Source organism: Sorex araneus, chromosome 10 (genome assembly GCF_027595985.1).
Source record: "Sorex araneus isolate mSorAra2 chromosome 10, mSorAra2.pri, whole genome shotgun sequence".
Taxonomy (NCBI): Eukaryota; Metazoa; Chordata; class Mammalia; order Eulipotyphla; family Soricidae; genus Sorex; species Sorex araneus.
The window spans coordinates 15205928-15224667 of record NC_073311.1 but is presented as its reverse complement, the minus strand read 5'-3'; the positions used below and the strand labels follow the sequence as shown (position 1 = coordinate 15224667).

General features: G+C 36.9%; 1 protein-coding gene across 2 annotated transcripts in view; it reads right to left on the bottom strand.

The window, feature by feature from the left end:
• Window positions 1–18740, bottom strand: part of TRHDE (thyrotropin releasing hormone degrading enzyme) — a 450763-nt gene that overhangs the window by 308336 nt on the left and 123687 nt on the right. For both annotated transcript variants that reach the window (XM_004602680.3, XM_055118082.1), the window contains exon 3: window positions 14088–14214. In XM_004602680.3, the coding sequence (XP_004602737.3) occupies window positions 14088–14214 (127 nt within the window). The remainder of the gene's footprint in view (window positions 1–14087; window positions 14215–18740) is intronic.

The window sequence follows — 18740 nt, the reverse complement described above, 5'->3', positions numbered from 1 at the left end:
AGTAGTTCATAGTTTTTCAAGCTTGTCATAATCTTCTAAATTATTGTTGATAGAATTTAATATTAAGTCTTCATCTGAAGTCTATGATAATAAATAGACTTTTATTATTTGTTATTGGGTAATAAATAAACCCAATTGATTCACCTTTCAAGTTATGTGCCAACTTCTAACCACCTCCAATACTACCATTTAGGTCCAATATACCATTTGTTCTCAAATGCAGTAGTTTCTCTCTGTTTAGCCTTGCTCCCACATTCTTAACACTCTGTTCTATAAGGTACCTATTTATGCCAGAGTATGCCAGTTATGGTCATATGTCTACACCAACCTCTCTGTAATTCTTACATTGAAGCACTAAATTTTGGCAGAAGACACTATCTTTGCAAGGGAAGTAGTTACGTTTAGATGAACTTGGGAGACTTATGATAGGATGGATGCCCTATAACAAGAAACACCAGTTTGATTTCTAACTACCTTTGAAACACAGCCAGGAGGTGGCCATCTGCAATATAAGCAGAGCACTGTCATCGAATCCAAATTGGAATATGGGCTGCATATGAACAGAACATGGACTAAACATCCAAATTTAGATGCCAAATAGTCAATAGAATGTAGAAGTTTAAAGTTGAATATAGAAAATCAGACAGGAGATATAAATTTGAGAATCACTAGCATCAGCAGATGGTAGTTTAATTCAGGAAGCTGGACAAGGGGCCACCGATATAGGGAGCAAAGTGAAGAAATTTAAAAACAGTATTTTGAAGCATGAGAATATTTAACACAAGAAAGGGATAAAGGAAAAAATTGTGAGTGAGTTGGAGAAAGAATAGCCCTACTCCAAACCAAAAAAAAACTGTATTACTCTAAAAAATAAAAATGTTCAAGAAGTTGGAGACAACAATTGTATGAGATGCTGCTCCAGATCCAGATAAAAGCTAAGAATTGGCCATTTAATCTAGCAATGGGGACAGTAGGGCACTTTACAAGAGTACATTTAACCCAGTGTTACAGCCAAAGCCTAATTAATGCAGAGTATATTCAAGAGACAAGGAAAAGAGAAAATTCAACTTTGATGCAGTTACTCAACCTTCCACACTCTTTAGCTACAAAAGAAAGATGAGCAATGTTGCAATAGACTGAGGGTGGTTGTGCATGGTTAATGTGAAAGATTTTAATGCTTATGGGGAAAAGATCCAATAGTGAAGAAAAATAAAAGATTTAAGAGGAAAAAGAATAAAGAATTAGGGGCTGGAGTGATAGCACAGTGGGTAGGGCGTTTGCCTTGCATGCGGCCGACCCGGGTTCAATTCCCTGCATCCCATATGATATGGTCCCCTGAGCACTGCCAGGAGTAATTCCTGAGTGCAGAGCCAGGAGTAACCTTTGAGCATTGCTGGGTGTGGCCCAAGAAGCAAAAAAAAAAAAAAAAGAATAAAGAACTATTGAAATGATGTCCTTGAGCAGGCGAGAGACATGAAGCAGATACACAAGAGGAAAAGGTATCCTTTGTTGAAGAAATGCCTTTTTGAACCACAGAAGACAAATAAAATAGTATATGCACAACCTATGCAATGACCATGTAATAGTGGACACATTTACTTCTATACTAACAAATTAAGTGCCAAATCCCCCTGTTGGAATACTTAAAACAATGTCATTCTGCTCTGTTGGTACATATGTCCTAACTAAGTTAGGCACTTTATTTAATCACATATATTTTCAGGATAAGAATCTATACAAATGCTGAATGAATGAGTAAAAAAATACACTTTGTGAAACCAAAATTGTGAAAGGCTGAAATTCTTAAAGCTACTTAAGGGAGGGTGGCGGAAAGCAAAATGAACATGTAGAAATATTAGAAAGCTAGTAAAATAATAAAGAACTCTTCAAATAGATTTTAGGTTTCCAGCAGAAGAGGCTATTTAAAACTACTGCTAAGTACAATGTACATAGTAACTCAATAAATGTTTGCTGAATTAATTAGTTAATTCACTTCTACAGTTGGTTTGTGTTGCATTAAATTCTCTACTGTGTGAGCTTGTGGCTAGCTAGTTTATAGCAGCAATAATCTCATGCATCATTCCCACAAAAATGCATTTTCATTGATTTCTTTCTTCTTACTCCTGTTTTTTATATTAGTGATTAAATATCACAAACATTGAGTATCATACATATTGTGTGTTTGTTAATATAGTCTTAAAAGTATACAGCATCCAGAAACTGCAAATGGCCTAACAATAACAGTTAAATGACTATATTATAAAATAATTAATGAGGGAGAAAGTGCCTTGTTAAATTGTTAAATATATAACAGCTTTTGAATACACCATTGAAGCAACTATACCCATGTTAATAGAATTTTCATTATTTTAACATAAATGGTTGTCAGAGAGGGGGTTAAGAGCATAAAAAATTTTTAGTTAAATAAATAATAACTGCTCTTTTAGTTTATGAGAAAATAACCATATAATAGTTTTTCAAAATTAAATGATCTTTATACAGTATAGAGACTAAATTTGTTCTGATTCCAAAGGGGAAAAGGATAGTCACTTAAGAAAAGTTGTCTATAGCAGTAGGTAAACTGGAAAGCAAAACACTACCTAATCTGACCCTCTAAATGTTCTAATAATGCTAACCCAGAGAGATTCATACATTAATTTCCACCAAGAGATCACCAAAATAAATACCTCCACTGTAAGTTCATATATGTTGAGTTCTGGTCAATGGAGACCAGAACTTGAAGAGTGTCATAATAGCATACAGAACTAGATCAGATTGTATAAAGAGCCTAGAGAAATATTACTTCAAGCCATCCCAATAACATATACTTTGTACTTAATATTTATATGAAAGCAAGACAATCATACTAGAAAATCTTTAGTCTCAAATCACTATAGGTTCATCAATAAAATGAAAATGGCAGTATATAATTATCACCAAAAATTAAAAGCAAATATATCTACTGCTTAAAGAAAACAATATACAGAACTGCAGACTTAGCAGTCAATACAGATATTTCATGAAATGAACAACAGTAAAGCTTTATTACTTGCAAATTGCAAACCAGCAGCAGCAACACCTGCAGCATTTCTCCACCAGGAACCCTCTGGGCCCAAGCGGACATGGGAGCCACAGGTGGAAAGTCTTGTAAATGGGGTGTAGAGACAAGCAGTAGGACAGGGCTCATAGGACACACAAAGTCAAAGGAGGGCCATAGTTGAAAAAAAGTTAAAAACCACTTATCACCATTACCATAACAAAAAATAATAATCATATATACATACACACACATACACACATACATTGTACTGGAGCGATAGCACAGCGGGTAGGGCATTTGCATTGCATGCAGCGGAAGCAGGTTCGATTCCTCCATCCCTCTCAGAGAGCCCAGCAAGCTACCAAGAGTATCCCTCCCGCATGGCAGAGCCTGGCAAGCTACCCATGGCATAGTAGGTATGCTAAAAACAGTAACAACAAGTCTTACAATGAGACATTACTGGTGCCCATTCAAGCAAATCGATGAACAATGGGACTACAATGCTATGACAGTGCTACATATATGAATAGCCTAAAAAAATAATCATTCAAATTAGAGACAATTATTTATGAACTTTCATCACTGTATCATTATCATCCCATTGTTCATCGATTTACTCAAGCGGGCACCAGTAACGTCTCTATTACACTCAACCCTGAGATTTTAGCAGCCTCTCCTTACTCATCTTTCCCAATGACTGGAGGCTCTTTCAGGGTCAGGGGAATGAGACTTATCTTTACTGTGTTTGGCATATCGAATACGCCACAGGTAGCTTGCTAGGTTCTGCCATTTGGGCGGGATACTCTTGGTAGCTTGCCGAGCTCTCCAAGAGGTATTATTTACTGTATTTGGGATATGAGTACACCATGGGGAGCTTGCAAGGCTCTCCCGTGCAGGCAACAGACTCTTGGTAGCTTGTCAGATTCTCCAAGAGGGAGAACAAGGCTATTAGATGTCTTAAACTTCCAGGAGCTTGGTCTTAGAGTCTCTGGATATTGGACTTTGGTGGGATTACACGGCACTGGGGCAGTTTGTGGGTGTGGCTGCCAAGCTACTGGAAAGTGGTGGGGTCAGGATGGAGAAGGCCCAGTCCCAATGCGAACAGGCTTGAAGATCTCAGCCCTGGCTCCCGCACATAAGACCAAGCTCCGGGAAGACAGCGAAACAGCAGAGTCTCTTACCCCCTGTGCCTGGCTGTCTTCACCTGGGCCCCTCAAAGGGGACAGGTTGCCTTTCCTTCCCCACCCCAAGCAGAGACTTGACAGTTGAAGACCTCTGGACCCCAGCCACAGCCATGCTCAAGGCCACTCTCCACATGTTCAGACGAGCCTCACGCATGAACTTTAATAAGACAAATTATTCCATAATGTATCTACGATATTACAAAAAAATACTCTTTCCTTATGGATACATATACACATAAATCCACACATCCATGGCTTTCTCTATATATTTCTACACGTTTCTCAGATTTTCTTTCTTCTTTATTTCCGATTAAACTTATTTCTTCTTTTAGAAGTAAAGAATTATTTTGAAGTGCATTCTATGCCTACAGCATTGCACAATGTTCCCATATTCTTAACTTCCGTGGTACTACATTTTGCCCATGAAATGCTGACATTTTATTATATTCCATGTTGTGTGAATCTCTTATCTAATACATCCATTGCTAAAAGTATTGTTTTATCACAACAAAACCACAACCTTCTTTTGGCAAAATATCTGTGCTTTCTCTCTAATTACAACTCTGTGCCAGATTGGTAATGAATTCTTCATAAAAGAGTGTCTTAAAATATCTAAACTTTGTAATTAAAATATTTGTTTGAGGTTTATAGAGGCATCTCTATTTAGTGTTAAATTTTAATAAGAGATATGTAGTCTACTTGTTACAATACAGCAAGTACTCGGAGAGCCCGGCAGGCTACTGAGAGTATCGAGCCCGCGCGGCAGAGCCTGGCAAGCTACCTGTGCATATTGGGTATGCCAAAAACAGTAACAATAAGTCTCTCAATGAGAGACGTTACTGGTGCCTGCTCGAACAAATTGATGAGCAATGGGATGACAGTGACAGTGACCCTATTTTTATGAGACAAGGAAATTTGTCTCATAAAAATAGGACAAATTTTTATGAGACAAATTCCTCAAAGACAAGGAAATTTAAGTTACAGTTGTTGAAGACTTGTAAAGAATTAAGTGATTTTTCCCTCTTATTCTCCCAAAATATTGATCATACTAACAAACAGGGAGTTAGCACTTACTAAATATGAGCCACTTTTAAGGACTTTGTAGCTCCTAATCTATTCCATCTTTACTGCAAAATTTTCAGGTAGACCTGTTAATGTCTTATTTCCCAAGTGAGGAAATCCAAACCCTAACTAAGTGATGTCCTCAGATTGCATCATAGAAATTGGTGGATTTAGATTAAAATTCAGGGTGCCTGGTTACAAAATCTTGGGATTCTGCTGAAACAGATGCCAGAACTTTGGAGAACTTGGAGAAAAACCTATGTGCTTCCTTTATAAAGTAGAAACTCTGTTGCATGAGAAATAATGTAATAACAATTTATTATTAATTTCATGTTGAAATTGAAAGTCTTACATGGGTCCCTATAGACCCATGTAAGTTTCCAAAATTTGGAAACTTAAGTATATAAAGAGAGCCAGGGAGAATGTACAATAAATAGGACATTTGCCTTGCATTTGGCCAACCCATATTTAATCCTAGGGATTAAATGTGTGTGTATATAATCACTGTATCACTGTTATCCAGTTACTCATCAATTTGCTCGAGTGGGCGCCAGTAATGTCTCCATTCATCCCTGTCACATTCAGAGGAATAAGGCCCATTATTGTTTCTCATTTTGACATATTGAATACACCACGGGTAGCTTGCCAGGCTCTGCTATGCAAGATTCTGCATAGCTCTCTTTCAGGAACTTTATTTTACAGTCTCTGGATCTTGGCCTTGATGAGATTACATGGCAGGTAAGGAGGGAGGGGGTAGTTTGTGGGTGTGACTGCCAAGCTACTAAAAAACTGGGGATTGGAGTGGAGGAGGCTCAGTCCTGATCTGAGCAAGCTTGAAGATCTCAGCCATGGGCACCGCATACCTGGGTTCCTGTGTCGGTTCCTTCATGTGTGAAGGAACACACACACACACACACACACACACACACATAAAATAACTCTTACTTTTGTGAACCACACTATATATTTGTGTATGATAGATGTTTTTAAGTTAATAAGGTAGTGAATTTGTAACTCAGGTATATAATAGAAAATCTTGCCACTTATACTAGATTTCAATTAATTATGACTGATATGTTTCAGTTTCCTTTAGCTGCAACTTTGTGGTTTTCAAATCAGTAAAATATGTAAAGGCGTTTGCCTGATTGCAGTGTTCAGGGCTTAGTCCTAGCTCACTGCTCAGGGCTCACTCCTGCTGGTGCATGAGGATCATTTTTGGGCACAGGATCCAATACAAATAGGCCAAGTGCAGGGCAAACACTGTATTCACTAAATAATCTCTCCAGCCCTCTTTACATACTTTCAAGTTTCTACTTTTAATACCAACATGTAATTAACAAAAATGGTTATTACCATATTTCTCAGGCATAGAGTTTCTAATTTGTAAAAGGAATAGATTTTCTTTTTGAGTCACACCCAGCAATGCGCAGGGGGCACTCCTGGCTCTGCACTCAGTAATTACCCCTGGTGGTGCTCCGGGGATCATATGGGATGCTGAGAATTGAACCCGGGTCAGCTGCGTGCAAGACAAATGCCCTACCTGCTTTGCTATCCCTCCAACCTCAGGAATATATATTTTAATTTCTGATTTCTCAAAAGTTTTGAATTGTGCTTCAACAGAATTCTAAGATTCTGAAACCAGGCAGCCTGAATATGAATCTAAATCCACTAATTCCTATGGCATGATCTGAGTAAATTAATCAGTTAGCGCTTATAATTTATCACTTGGAAAATGAGAAAATAACAGGTCTACCTGAAAAATATGTGGTAAAGATTAAATGGATTAGGAGTATGACAAAACCCTTAAGAGTGGCTCACATTAAGTCAATACAAACTCAGTGTTTTCTGCTGTGGTCAAAATTAGGGGAGGATAAGAGGAAAAATAACTTAAGTCTTTACATGTGTACAACACTCTTTAAATTAAACTTCTATGCCTTTGAGAATCCTCATAGAAATAGGGTATACTGATACAGACTTGCTATATTGTATGAAACAGACCACACACCTCTCATTACAACACCCAAAAGAGGGTTATTCTATAAACCCCACACTTTCACTGTCACTGTCATCCCGTCACTCATTGCTTTGCTCAAGAGGGCACCAGTAATGACTCCACTGTGAGACATGTTGTTACTACTTTTTTTTTTTGGCATATCAAATACTTCACAGGTAGCTCTGCCATGCGGTTAAGATACTCCTGGTAGCTTCCCTGAGGAATATAACCCGGGTCAGCTGCGTGCAAGGCAAATGCCCTACTGCTGTGCTATCGCTCCAGTCCCAAACCCCACGCAAATAGTTTTAATTACAAAATTTGGAGATTTGAAATCAAATCCTCACACAGTATACACTACTTACATATTCTGGCTAAGTATCTTAAACATGCATTTTTGTGCCAAAGGAAAACAAGCACAGTGTGTACTAACAGCAAGCATCACAGTGTGAGGCCCCAAAGCAGGCTCCTCAGAAGCCAGGACAGGCTGCAGCTAACATTAAGTCTCAAGACGGCCTCAGTTTCTGCTTCCCCAGAGCAGGACTTGCAGTTCCTGGTAAACTCCCAGTTGAGTAATTCACCTAGATAAGAAACTGGGCAGTTGGATCTGGCCAGTCATGAGGGGTTGCTGTGCCTTTCTTGGAAAGAACCCCAAGCCGTTACTGGATCCTTCTGTCTAATTGCTGACCACTATTGTAATAGGGCAATGCTAAAAATAGATCAGTATATAAACCCATTCTTGACTGAACCCTATATAAACTGCTTGTGATTCAGAGTCAGGGTCCTTGTCAAGACTCCACTGCATTGGATGAGACTTGGACCCTCACTTGAGTTAGCACTAGTTCAGTCTAGTAATAAAGTTCCTTTGCTTTTGCATTATCGTGTGTGGACTTGGTCTCTCTGTGACTGGGGATCTGAAACTCTGGCACAACAACAGTTCCTTTTAAAGGAGCTATTCTGATACGCTACCTGGAGTGGAAAGTCAAACCCTCAGAGATGAGCAAGTACAAGACAATGGCACCAGAGAGAAAGTTAAAAAAAAAAAAAAACACAACTCAGCATTTGAAATAAAAAAATTTGAAAATAGAGATGAGAAAAGAAAGTATATTTTAGAATTTATGACAGAATAGCATATGACTTCTATGAAAAGAGTACCTAACATTACATCTTAAGGGTTAGTCCTGGTTTCTGCACTGTGAACTCTGGCATTCATACATGGGCACGTCCCTTGCAAAGCTGGAACAATGTCAGGTCAGCTGTTAGTGCTTTCTCATGATTTGTTTCCAGCTTTGACTTTAGAATAAAAATCAGAAAAAGAAGAAAAAATATGCATTTGCTTTGATTTGGCTTCAAAGGTGGTAGTGCTGTAAAGAAAGGATGTTGGGTCAGGAGTTTTCAGGGAAATACCTCAGAAAGAATACAAAAATGTTTCTTCCCCTATTCCTAGAACTCCTACAGTGAGAATTTTCAGAAGGCCTGAACTGTGGGTATATAATCACTATCTCTAGTCACTATTCACTTCCTAGTCTCATCCTCATTTACATATTAATGTCCAAACCTTTGCTCTGAAATGTCTAGAGTCATAAGTCACAGATGGCCTTCACAGGTGACATGACTAACACCAATGAATGAATAGTTGTCACCTCTCATCTTAACTTGACTTACTTTAAAGAAGAACAGATGATTCATGCAGTATTTTTCTTCAGTACATGTCAAGAAAACCATGTATCTGCTTACCTAGTGCCTCAACTACTAGTTTTCTTGGTGGGCAATATACGTTCCTATTCTCTCTAATCTTTAAATACTTATTGTATTCTTATTCCTACTTTCTTTACTCTCTTTTACACCTGTTCTCATAGCCTTCACAATCCCATGTAGCTCCATAGCATGAAATACCTTAAAAAGCTGGGAAATGTATACCTCAAACCTTATTATTGACCCCAACTCCATACTTCCAAATTTAACTGTCTACTTGAATTTCTTACAGATATCAAGTTGTCAACTGCATGCTAGATTATGTCAATCTCAAAAGTTACTTCTTCCAATATCTTATATATCAGTAAATAGTAATTCCATTTTTCTTGTTCTAAGGCTAAAAATCCATAGTACATAGAAAAAATGGCAATCAGTACCTCTATATCAAGACTTACACTGTCAATAGCCTAAACTCACTCATCAAAATGCAGAGGGAGCAAGATGGATCAGGAAACAAAACCTAACCTCCTGCTGCTTACAGGAGACTTGAACTATAACATGTTTTCTCAATATAGTTGTAGTTTCTCAAAGGAAAAAGCTGCAAAACTATAGTTCTGGTATGTAGTAACTTTAAAAGACAATTTTGCCATATTTATAACATACAAAATAGATTATAATTTTAAAAAGTATGAGGAGACAAGGATGAACTATATACAATGATTAGGGAATCAAGAGTGAAGGTGGCATAACACTTATTAACAAATATGCACTAAATAAGAGGACAGAATATATACAGCAACTATTCCTAACATACCTCAACATAATAGTAGTAGGAAACTTTACATCCCTACTCTCAAAATTTTATAGATAAACATCCTAACAGAAAATCAATAAGGAAATAATAGCCTTAAATGAAGAATTGGAAGAGATGATTTAGTAGATACTTGAAAGATTATCTACCCTCTGCAATCTAAATGTGCATTTTTCCCAGTATACATGGGACATTCTTCAGTATAGACTGCATACTAAGAAATAAAACAAGGGTCCATAAGGTCATGAATATCAAAGATTCATATCAAGTATGTTCTTCATCACAATACTGCTAAAGTATAAGTTAACCATTTAAAACCGAAGTTACAACATGGGTGGAATTGGAAGGGGTTGTGCTAGGTAAAATAAGTCAGAAGTAGACAGACAAATGTTGGATAGTATTACTCAGGTGGGATATAAGAAAACAAAGGAAAAAAAATAAACAATGTCCAATGGGGGGAAACACCCTAAGACTATCAATAGAATGTAGGTTACATAAAAAGGATAGGGAATGAACGTGATGGGTTCTATGGACTTTGATTGATAGTTCTAATTACTTTTGGTGGTAAGCATAATATAGCAGTATCTCACACATACATACACACTGGAGTGATAGCACAGCGGGTAGGGCATTTCCCTTGCATGTGGCCGACCCGGGTCCCATTCCTCCGTCCCTCTCAGAGATCCTGAGAGTATCTCGCCTGCAAACAGAGCCTGGCAAGCTCCCCGTGGCATATTCGATATGCCAAAAACAGTAACAAGTTTCACAATGGAGACATTACTGGTGCCCACTCGAGCAAATCGATGAACAACAGGATGACAGTGCTACAGTTCTCTCTCTCTCTCTCTCTCTCTCTCTATATATATATATATATATATACATATATACACACATATGTATACACATGCACGCACACACAGAAGCATATATGTATATATTCTTTAAAATTAATATTGTTTAAATAAATTAAAACTCATTTTAAAAGGGACTAGACAAATATTATAGGAATTAAGGTACATGCCTTACATGCACTGCAATTTTTACCAATCTTCCCTGATGCAGTACCGTTAGCCCCAGCAATGGCAGAATAGCCCTGTACCACATGCCCTGTGCAGCACCATGTCCTTAGGCCTTCATTTTGAACCCAATGGCCAGTTGGCTAGAAATCATTGGGTGGATCCCCAAGCCCTCCTAAAGCACAAATTCTTATGTCAACATATAATTAATTTTTTAAAGTTAAAATATTTTTAATTCAAAAACAAGCCTTGTTTTGATCCTTGGTATCTCTTTCCTACACCCTACATACTGTTCTTCAAAAAGCTTTTGTGTTTACTTTCAATATCTATCCAGCATTGGAAGGAAAACTTGTGACTAATCCATACTTAACATACTTGTTCAAATAACCATAACACTTTGCATGAATTTTGCCACTGCCTCTTACTTGGTTTTAATGTCTATCTTTTCACGCTGTATCAAGGTATTGCCATGTCAGAACACACATTTTGGGATAGATAACTCTTAGTAATTATTATGCATTTTAGGATGTTTTGCATTCCCTGTGGCATCTACCCCCTGTCAGAAGCATGTACAACATCCACCAACTTTTCAAAATTTTAACAAACAAAAACATCTTTAGATATTTTGAAGTGCCCTTGTAGGAGAAAGTCACATGAGGACTATTACCCTGAGCAGTAGACATTTTCAACCTAGCTACAAGAATGATCCATTTATAAGAAAACACAGGTTATCTTATTTGAAATTGACCAATAATTTTCCATTCACCAAGAGAAAGAAAAAGAAGCTAAACTCGTCACCACAGTCTGATATGACTCGTTATTCACCCATTGATTCTTGATAGCATTTTAAATTCTTACCTCTCTACTTACTTTATTCCAGTCACATCTGTTCCTTTGTTATTCATATACACCAAGAAAAATTCGATCTCAAAGTTGGGCACTCAGCTCCTTCTCCCTAGAGTCCTTGTCCCATGAAATTTACTGGCTTATCCCTTCATTACCCATGCTCTTGGCTCAAAAGCCAGCCTACAGTAAAGGCTTCTATAAACCACCACTAAAAACTGTATCACCATATCAATGTCCTTTCTTCCACTCACATTTTCATATATTTTGTACTAGGTTCATTTTATAATGGAACTTTTATCTGATATGTTGTATTACTAAGCACTGTAATGAGACTCTAGCCAGTACAATTTAAGGTTCAGGAAGGAAGAAATTGCTATCTTATTTACTGACAGATAGGAAAGTACTTAGTAAAGCACTCAGTAAGTACAGATAAAATAAAGGGGGAGGGTAGCATGTGGCAAAGGAGGTAGTGGGGAGAGTGAAGAGCTGTGTTAGAAACCATCTTACATCTGAAGCTAAAGCATATGTAGCTAATATCAATGTGTGTCATTGGTAAAAACTAAGTTGGTTTCCATAGTGTTTATCTAAAATGTAATTGTGGGTAGTACAAAGAGTATCTTTTTCAAAATTAGTCTGTTTAGTTTTTAGGTATATGGTACTGAGAATCATATTTATAAATCAATATATAGATCTAAATATAGATATATAAAGCAATGAACTTTAAGGGGAATTCTACAGTTCCATGAACTTGGTAACTGCCTCCTTTTTTAAAAAGTGTGCTGGGCTAAGTCAAATCATTCAATAATACATACCATACATATCATAAGGTAGCATAGCAAGTAATAGCAGCCATAAACAAAGCTCTTTTCTACAGATGAAAGGCTGCGTGGTTTAATTGTGAGTGAAATAGAGGAACAGAAATGCCTCCTGCTGGAAGCTGACAGTTACATGGAACCCCCTGACGTTAAAAATTGAGTTTCTCTACTAATTACTGGTCCAAAGGGGACAAAGATCCACATTTTACTTCACTTGCTGAACTTGCAACATAAGCACTTGTGCATTTTACATTAGGGTCAAGCTGGGAAATTCCCAACCAGTTTTACCTGAAATAGAGAACAGGGTCACCTACCATGCAAATTAGGTCAGATATTCCTTCCTGCCTTGGGTGCCTACTGGGGAGATTTCAGTAAAACTGGTTCTAATAAAGAAGTTGATATCGAGGGGAGAAAAATGAAAACAAACCAAGTAAAACATGCTATTTGAAATACAAATTTTGTTCAGAAATTGTTTTTGAAATTAATATCATTAATTCTAAGAACAAATAATTCATAAACATCCCCAAATTTTGAAAAACAATTCATTAAAAGCTATGCTGCATCCATTTATAAGAATACTAACAGTTCTACCTACTTTTTGAACAGCTCAGTATAAGACCAATAAGGCTAAACAGCAGGCAGATACCTTCACAAAATAGGCCCAGTACTCCAGAGAGAAGAACCTGTAGTTCCAATGGTAACACATTTCATCAATTCTTGCCAATGAGCAAAAATTTTATATAGATTCTGATTGCTTTAAAATGCTGTAGGAAAGGGGGACTTAGAATTGGAGTACACAGAACTGTGATACAATACTTCAAAGCAGATGTTTTGAGAAAAAGAGTAACAGCATTTCTAATGACTCCTGGAAAACCCATAGTTAACTTCCTTGCAAAGAGGTAGCTTCATTCAAGTTAGAATAGAAAATTTCATTCATTTATTCATTCAGAAACAATTACTAGACAGATCTTCTTTGTAAAAAAGACAAATATAAGCTTGTTCGTGATGATCATGTCTTTTACTATAGCTCCCATCTCTCATTTTATTATCACCATATACTCAAACTATGAATGAATGAGTGAATAAATAAAAAGTATCTAAAGGATATGTAATGCATTAAAGCCTGATATCTGAGAATTAAGCAGTAAAAAATCAGGAATGATTTCCTATTCAATATAAAACATTCAATAGTTCTGGGAGTCATCAAGATTTACCTTGAAACTCCAACTTACTTCTCTTAATGGCAATCAGAATGAATGAAATCCTCCCCTTATTTGCAAAATGTTCTAACAATACTCATTTACATAACTGTCAAGAGGATTAAGTGAAAGGTGGCAAGCATCCCTCCAAAATACTGTATGCAACTGATTTTAGCTGTTTGGGTTTCTTTTAGAATATAAAATTTACATAATGCCTTTCTTAATTCCTATGAGCACTTTTTGCAAGACTTCAGAAACTCTGCATCTTATTTCATTTTTTTATTTTTGAGAAAAAAAATTTTTTATGCTCATGTTCTCTAAAAATACAAGCCCTGGTAATTTGTATGCTTTGAGATGCCTCATATAAAAGCATAACGAAGAAAGTCCATCTTCAAGGAGTCCTTCGAATAAAATAACCAACATTCTTACCTAGTTTTGGCAAGGAATAGGGCACTTGAAAGTAGTCTTCATAAAATTCTATCAATCTCTTTGTTATATGGAGAGCATAGTCCCCAGATCCTCTTCTGACAGCATCGGGTCTTGCATATAATCGCACCTAATTAAAAATATACACAAAAATTGTTTTAGCCTTTTGATATTCAAATTTTATCTTTCCTTGTCTAGATGAATCTACACAAATCAGTTGGAATGCTGTAAAAATTAAACAGTATTTTTGTTTATGTATCAGAGCATACTGTGATTGAAAAAAACAATTAAAGTAACCAAGTTTAGCAAGTGACAATTTCCTCGCTTTTAGATGACATAGAGAAGATTTATACACCTTGCATCAAAATAAATATTCAGAGTTATCACTTACATGTGCTTGCTAGAGATATGAAGGTACGGTGGATTAGTATAATGGTTTTCTGACGATGCTGAAAGTAGGCAGGATATGGTGGCTTGGCAGGAGAGAAAATTCATGGTTTGTTAACCACATATTGCATCAAGCTCCGGAATTATTACCAAGTTCAACAAAAGTATAATTTATGATTCCTTTCTTTCTTTGGAACCAACTGCCCTTATTCCCAACATGCAAAATAAGACTAGAAAACTTTTCATGTATATAAGTGACTGCCATTCCAGAGAGCTGTCTGCAACTGCTCCTGATTTCAAAACCAGCGAAGTAATTCATATTTCTAACTCAATTCAGACACTTAATATTGATTTTAAATCAAGCGCTCTATATTATCTAGTCTTTGACCAAACAAAAAGCCCGTGGCAACTAACGTCAAACTGAACAACACTAACAATTGTATAGAAAAGGTTAAATGAGATTAGTTTTCATAATGCTTTCATAAAGCTATCCAGCATCTTTCTTTCCAAAAGCTAAATCTGTTTCTCACAGCTGTGGTCCCCAATCCTCATATCAATTCTGAGTAAGCAGTGGAGCAGTGGAGAGCCGGGAGACCTAGAAGTTGGGTATTAGTGCTGTTTTGCTATTATCCAGGCAGGGTAATATGAAATTACAAACTTCTTTGAGCCTCAAATTTTCTCATTTGGCCACAGGTAGTTGCTAAAGTGCTTTCCAATTCTAAAACACATTATTTTAAATCCCATTTTACAGATAAAAAAGTCTGTATTCTTTTTAAATTCTAAAAAAATAATTATGCAGTCTGTGAAACTCGACATGAGTATTTAGCACATAGACAAAAGAAAACTAATAAATATAAAAATTGAATATACAATTAACTCTTTATTATTCTTGCTTAACAATATATATTTTTTTTAATCAGGGTAGGAAATCAAGAAAAACACATGCAGGTTTTATGTTAGAGAGTCTGTAACTGACAAATATTTTCTAAATTCAATAGAATTATTTAAAGAAAGTGGGAAAACTTAATGAAATTGGTACTTTCCAATCAATAACCAAACAGAATATAAAATAAAATAATGGTTTTGGCTGCCCCATGCACAAAACCAAAAATTATTAGGAGAGTTCATATGTGGCAGTAGAATTGAATACTACTAGAGAGACAGTGACAACTAACCCATTTATACTGCTTATGGACTGAAGTGATAGCACAGCGGGCAGGGCTTGCACTCGGCCAACCCAGGTTTGATTCCTCCATTCCTCTCAGAGAGCCCAGCAAGCTACTGAGAGTATCCCGCCTGCACAGAAGAGCCTGGCAAGCTACCCATGGCATATTCGATATGCCCAAAACAGTAACAAGTCTCACAATGGAGACATTACTGGTGCCCGCTCGAGCAAATCGATGAGCAATGGAATGACAGTGATACAGTGACACATATTCCTTATATACGACGTGTTAAGCAAAGATGCACTCCCTAAAGACAGAGTGAATGCACAACTGATTTGTGCTCTAAAAAAAAATTAAGGAGTAGAAGCAAAGGAGCAAAAAAAAGACAAAGAAGGATGATAACTCAAGCAAGGATGCAACTTCAGGTAAAATTCTGGCCCCAGCTTGAGCCCATGAGGAACTCTGGAGTATTACTCTCACAGATGAATTCATGCTGCCTTGAGGCAAGAGGACTAGACTTCCATACTTCACTCTCTAATCAAAACTGGTCACCATGGGGGAAAACATTTCATCCCAGGAGTTTCTTATTCTTGTATCGCCTGCTGACACAGTACTAGGATAGGCCTTTGAAGATGAGTTCATGGATGTTTGCTAAGGGCAAAGTGATGGAAGCTGCACACAGGAAACCAAGCAGGAGAGGACATCTGGTTTGTGTACCAACACCCACCACAGAACTTCCCCATTCAAGGGGACTTGTGCAAAGCAAGTACCCTATCCATTGTACTATGTCTCCAACCCCTGCCGAAGAGATTTTCTCACCAAAGGTGGGTATAAAGTACAACTGGGAGGAAGAAAAAGGCAATGAATATATAATTCCCATTCCCAAATAAATGCTCATTTAGTTAGAAAATAACAGATAGTAATACATGCTGTATGAATGGTGAACCATTAGTGGAAAGGAAAAACTAAGGTAGGATAAATAGTTCTCAGTAAATTAAAGGTAAATTAAATAGAAAACTCATGTTAAAATAATAATGAGAAAAATAAAATGTAAAGTAATGATAATAATAATAATAATAATAATAATGAGGGCCACTGAAGAATAAAGTAGGATTGCTGATTTTACTCCTAGGAAGTGTCACTGATTTAGGTAGAAGCATGAGGTTTCCTATTAATCAGTTCTATCAGTTACAAGGAAAAAATGATGAAATCAATCTGATTGTCAAGATTTAATAGGAATTATTAGGGTAAGACAAAACAAGAATGCTGGACACAGGGTCTGGATATGTAAGTTCAAACATTTATCATATGCCTACTTGTGTCAGGCATTGTTTAACAGAACAAAAAGAACAACAAAAATTCTTACCACGTGATGAATAAAATACCTTACACTTACTGATTTTAAAAGGTTCTCATCATATAGGAGACTAATAAATCAATGAAATTTCGCGTGAGATACATTAACAAGGCAATCTGCATTTCCTCCTATCATGAATGTTGAACCGACTGAGCTCCTATTCCAGCCCAAGTCCTGTACACAGCACCCTTTCTTGCCTTTTCAAAAATATCATCCCCCTTACAAAAATGTCCTTTTCTTTCTCCCTTCTCATTTATGCTTCCATACTGTATTCCTTTCATCATACACACACACACACACACACACACACACACACACACACATTTAAAAATGTTCCTAGACTGAACAGTTACTCAATTTAGAGCAATTGAAACTATGTGAAACCCTGAGTTCAATTCCCAGCAACACATAACTTTCGAGCACTGCTTGTCGTATCCTCTATTAAGTTTTACAAATTTAAAAATTATACATTTTATATTTATACATATATTTTAACCCATATTTCATCTAGGTCACTGTCACTGTCATCCTGTTGCTCATCGATTTGCTCGAGCAGGCATGAGTAACGTCTCCATCATGAGACTTGTTACTATTTTTGGCATATCAGACACACCACAGGTAGCTTGCCAGGCTCTGCCGTGAGGGTGAGATACTCTCGGTAGCTTGCTGGGCTCTCCAAGAGGGGCGGAGGAATTGATCATGAGTCAGCCACATGCAAGACAAATGCCCTGCCACTGTGCTATCACTCCAGCCCATTTCATCTAGGTATGATTTTTAATAATGCTCCTTGAATACATTTTTTGATTACTTAGGGACTGTCATATAAGCAAACATCCAAGGAAGAGTAGGTTTGAGAATGAAAACCTACTTATCTCTGAGACAGTATGAACAACTAGAGATATTGTTTCTATTGCCTTTTTCTAGCTTTTCCTGAATTCACTGCAACAAACATTCATGACTTCAGCAAAAGTGTTCTTATCAATAATCTCAGGATGCCATATCCAATAGCCAGTTTCCAATCCTCAACATACTTTGCCGAACTTTCACAGCACTTAGAGTTTGTTGATCATTTCCCTTCCTTTAAATGTTTTCTGTACTTAATTCTCAACTGGAGAGATAGTTCAGATAGCAGAGCACATTTACCATGTGTAAATCTTGAGTTAGATTATTGACCATGACAAGTCCACCCCCCTGCTCAAACAACGGAATGTCATCTCTTAAAAAAATAAAATTGAATTATTTCCTCAGTTGCTTTTAGCCTCTATCTAAATTACCCTTGCTTCCTATCTGATTCTTTCTTCTCAATATGATGGTCAATTCCTCCTTTTCTTCATCCCGCTCACTTGCTAATGTCAGCAAGTCGTAGGTGACAATCAAAAGATGCACAGATGTCTTCACATCTCACTCTTAAGTACATATGTATCCATTGGTGATAAAATCCAGTCTCATGGTTATAAATATCATTTAGAGGTTGTTTGCTCCAATAACTTCAAACTTCCAAATCTCCACTAGATATATTCTACGTAGGTATTAAACCAGTCTCTCAAACTTTGTATTTTGGAACCAAATACCCAGTACTTCTCACATAAACACATACCATGCTCTTCCTAAAGTCTTTTATGTTGCTGCTTAAGTCAAATGTCTCTACATCATGCTTTCTTTCTCACAGCCCTTCACATTCTACATTCAATTGGCCAGCAAATGTTTTTGACTCTAACTTAAAAGTTTACCCAGAGTCACTTCTTG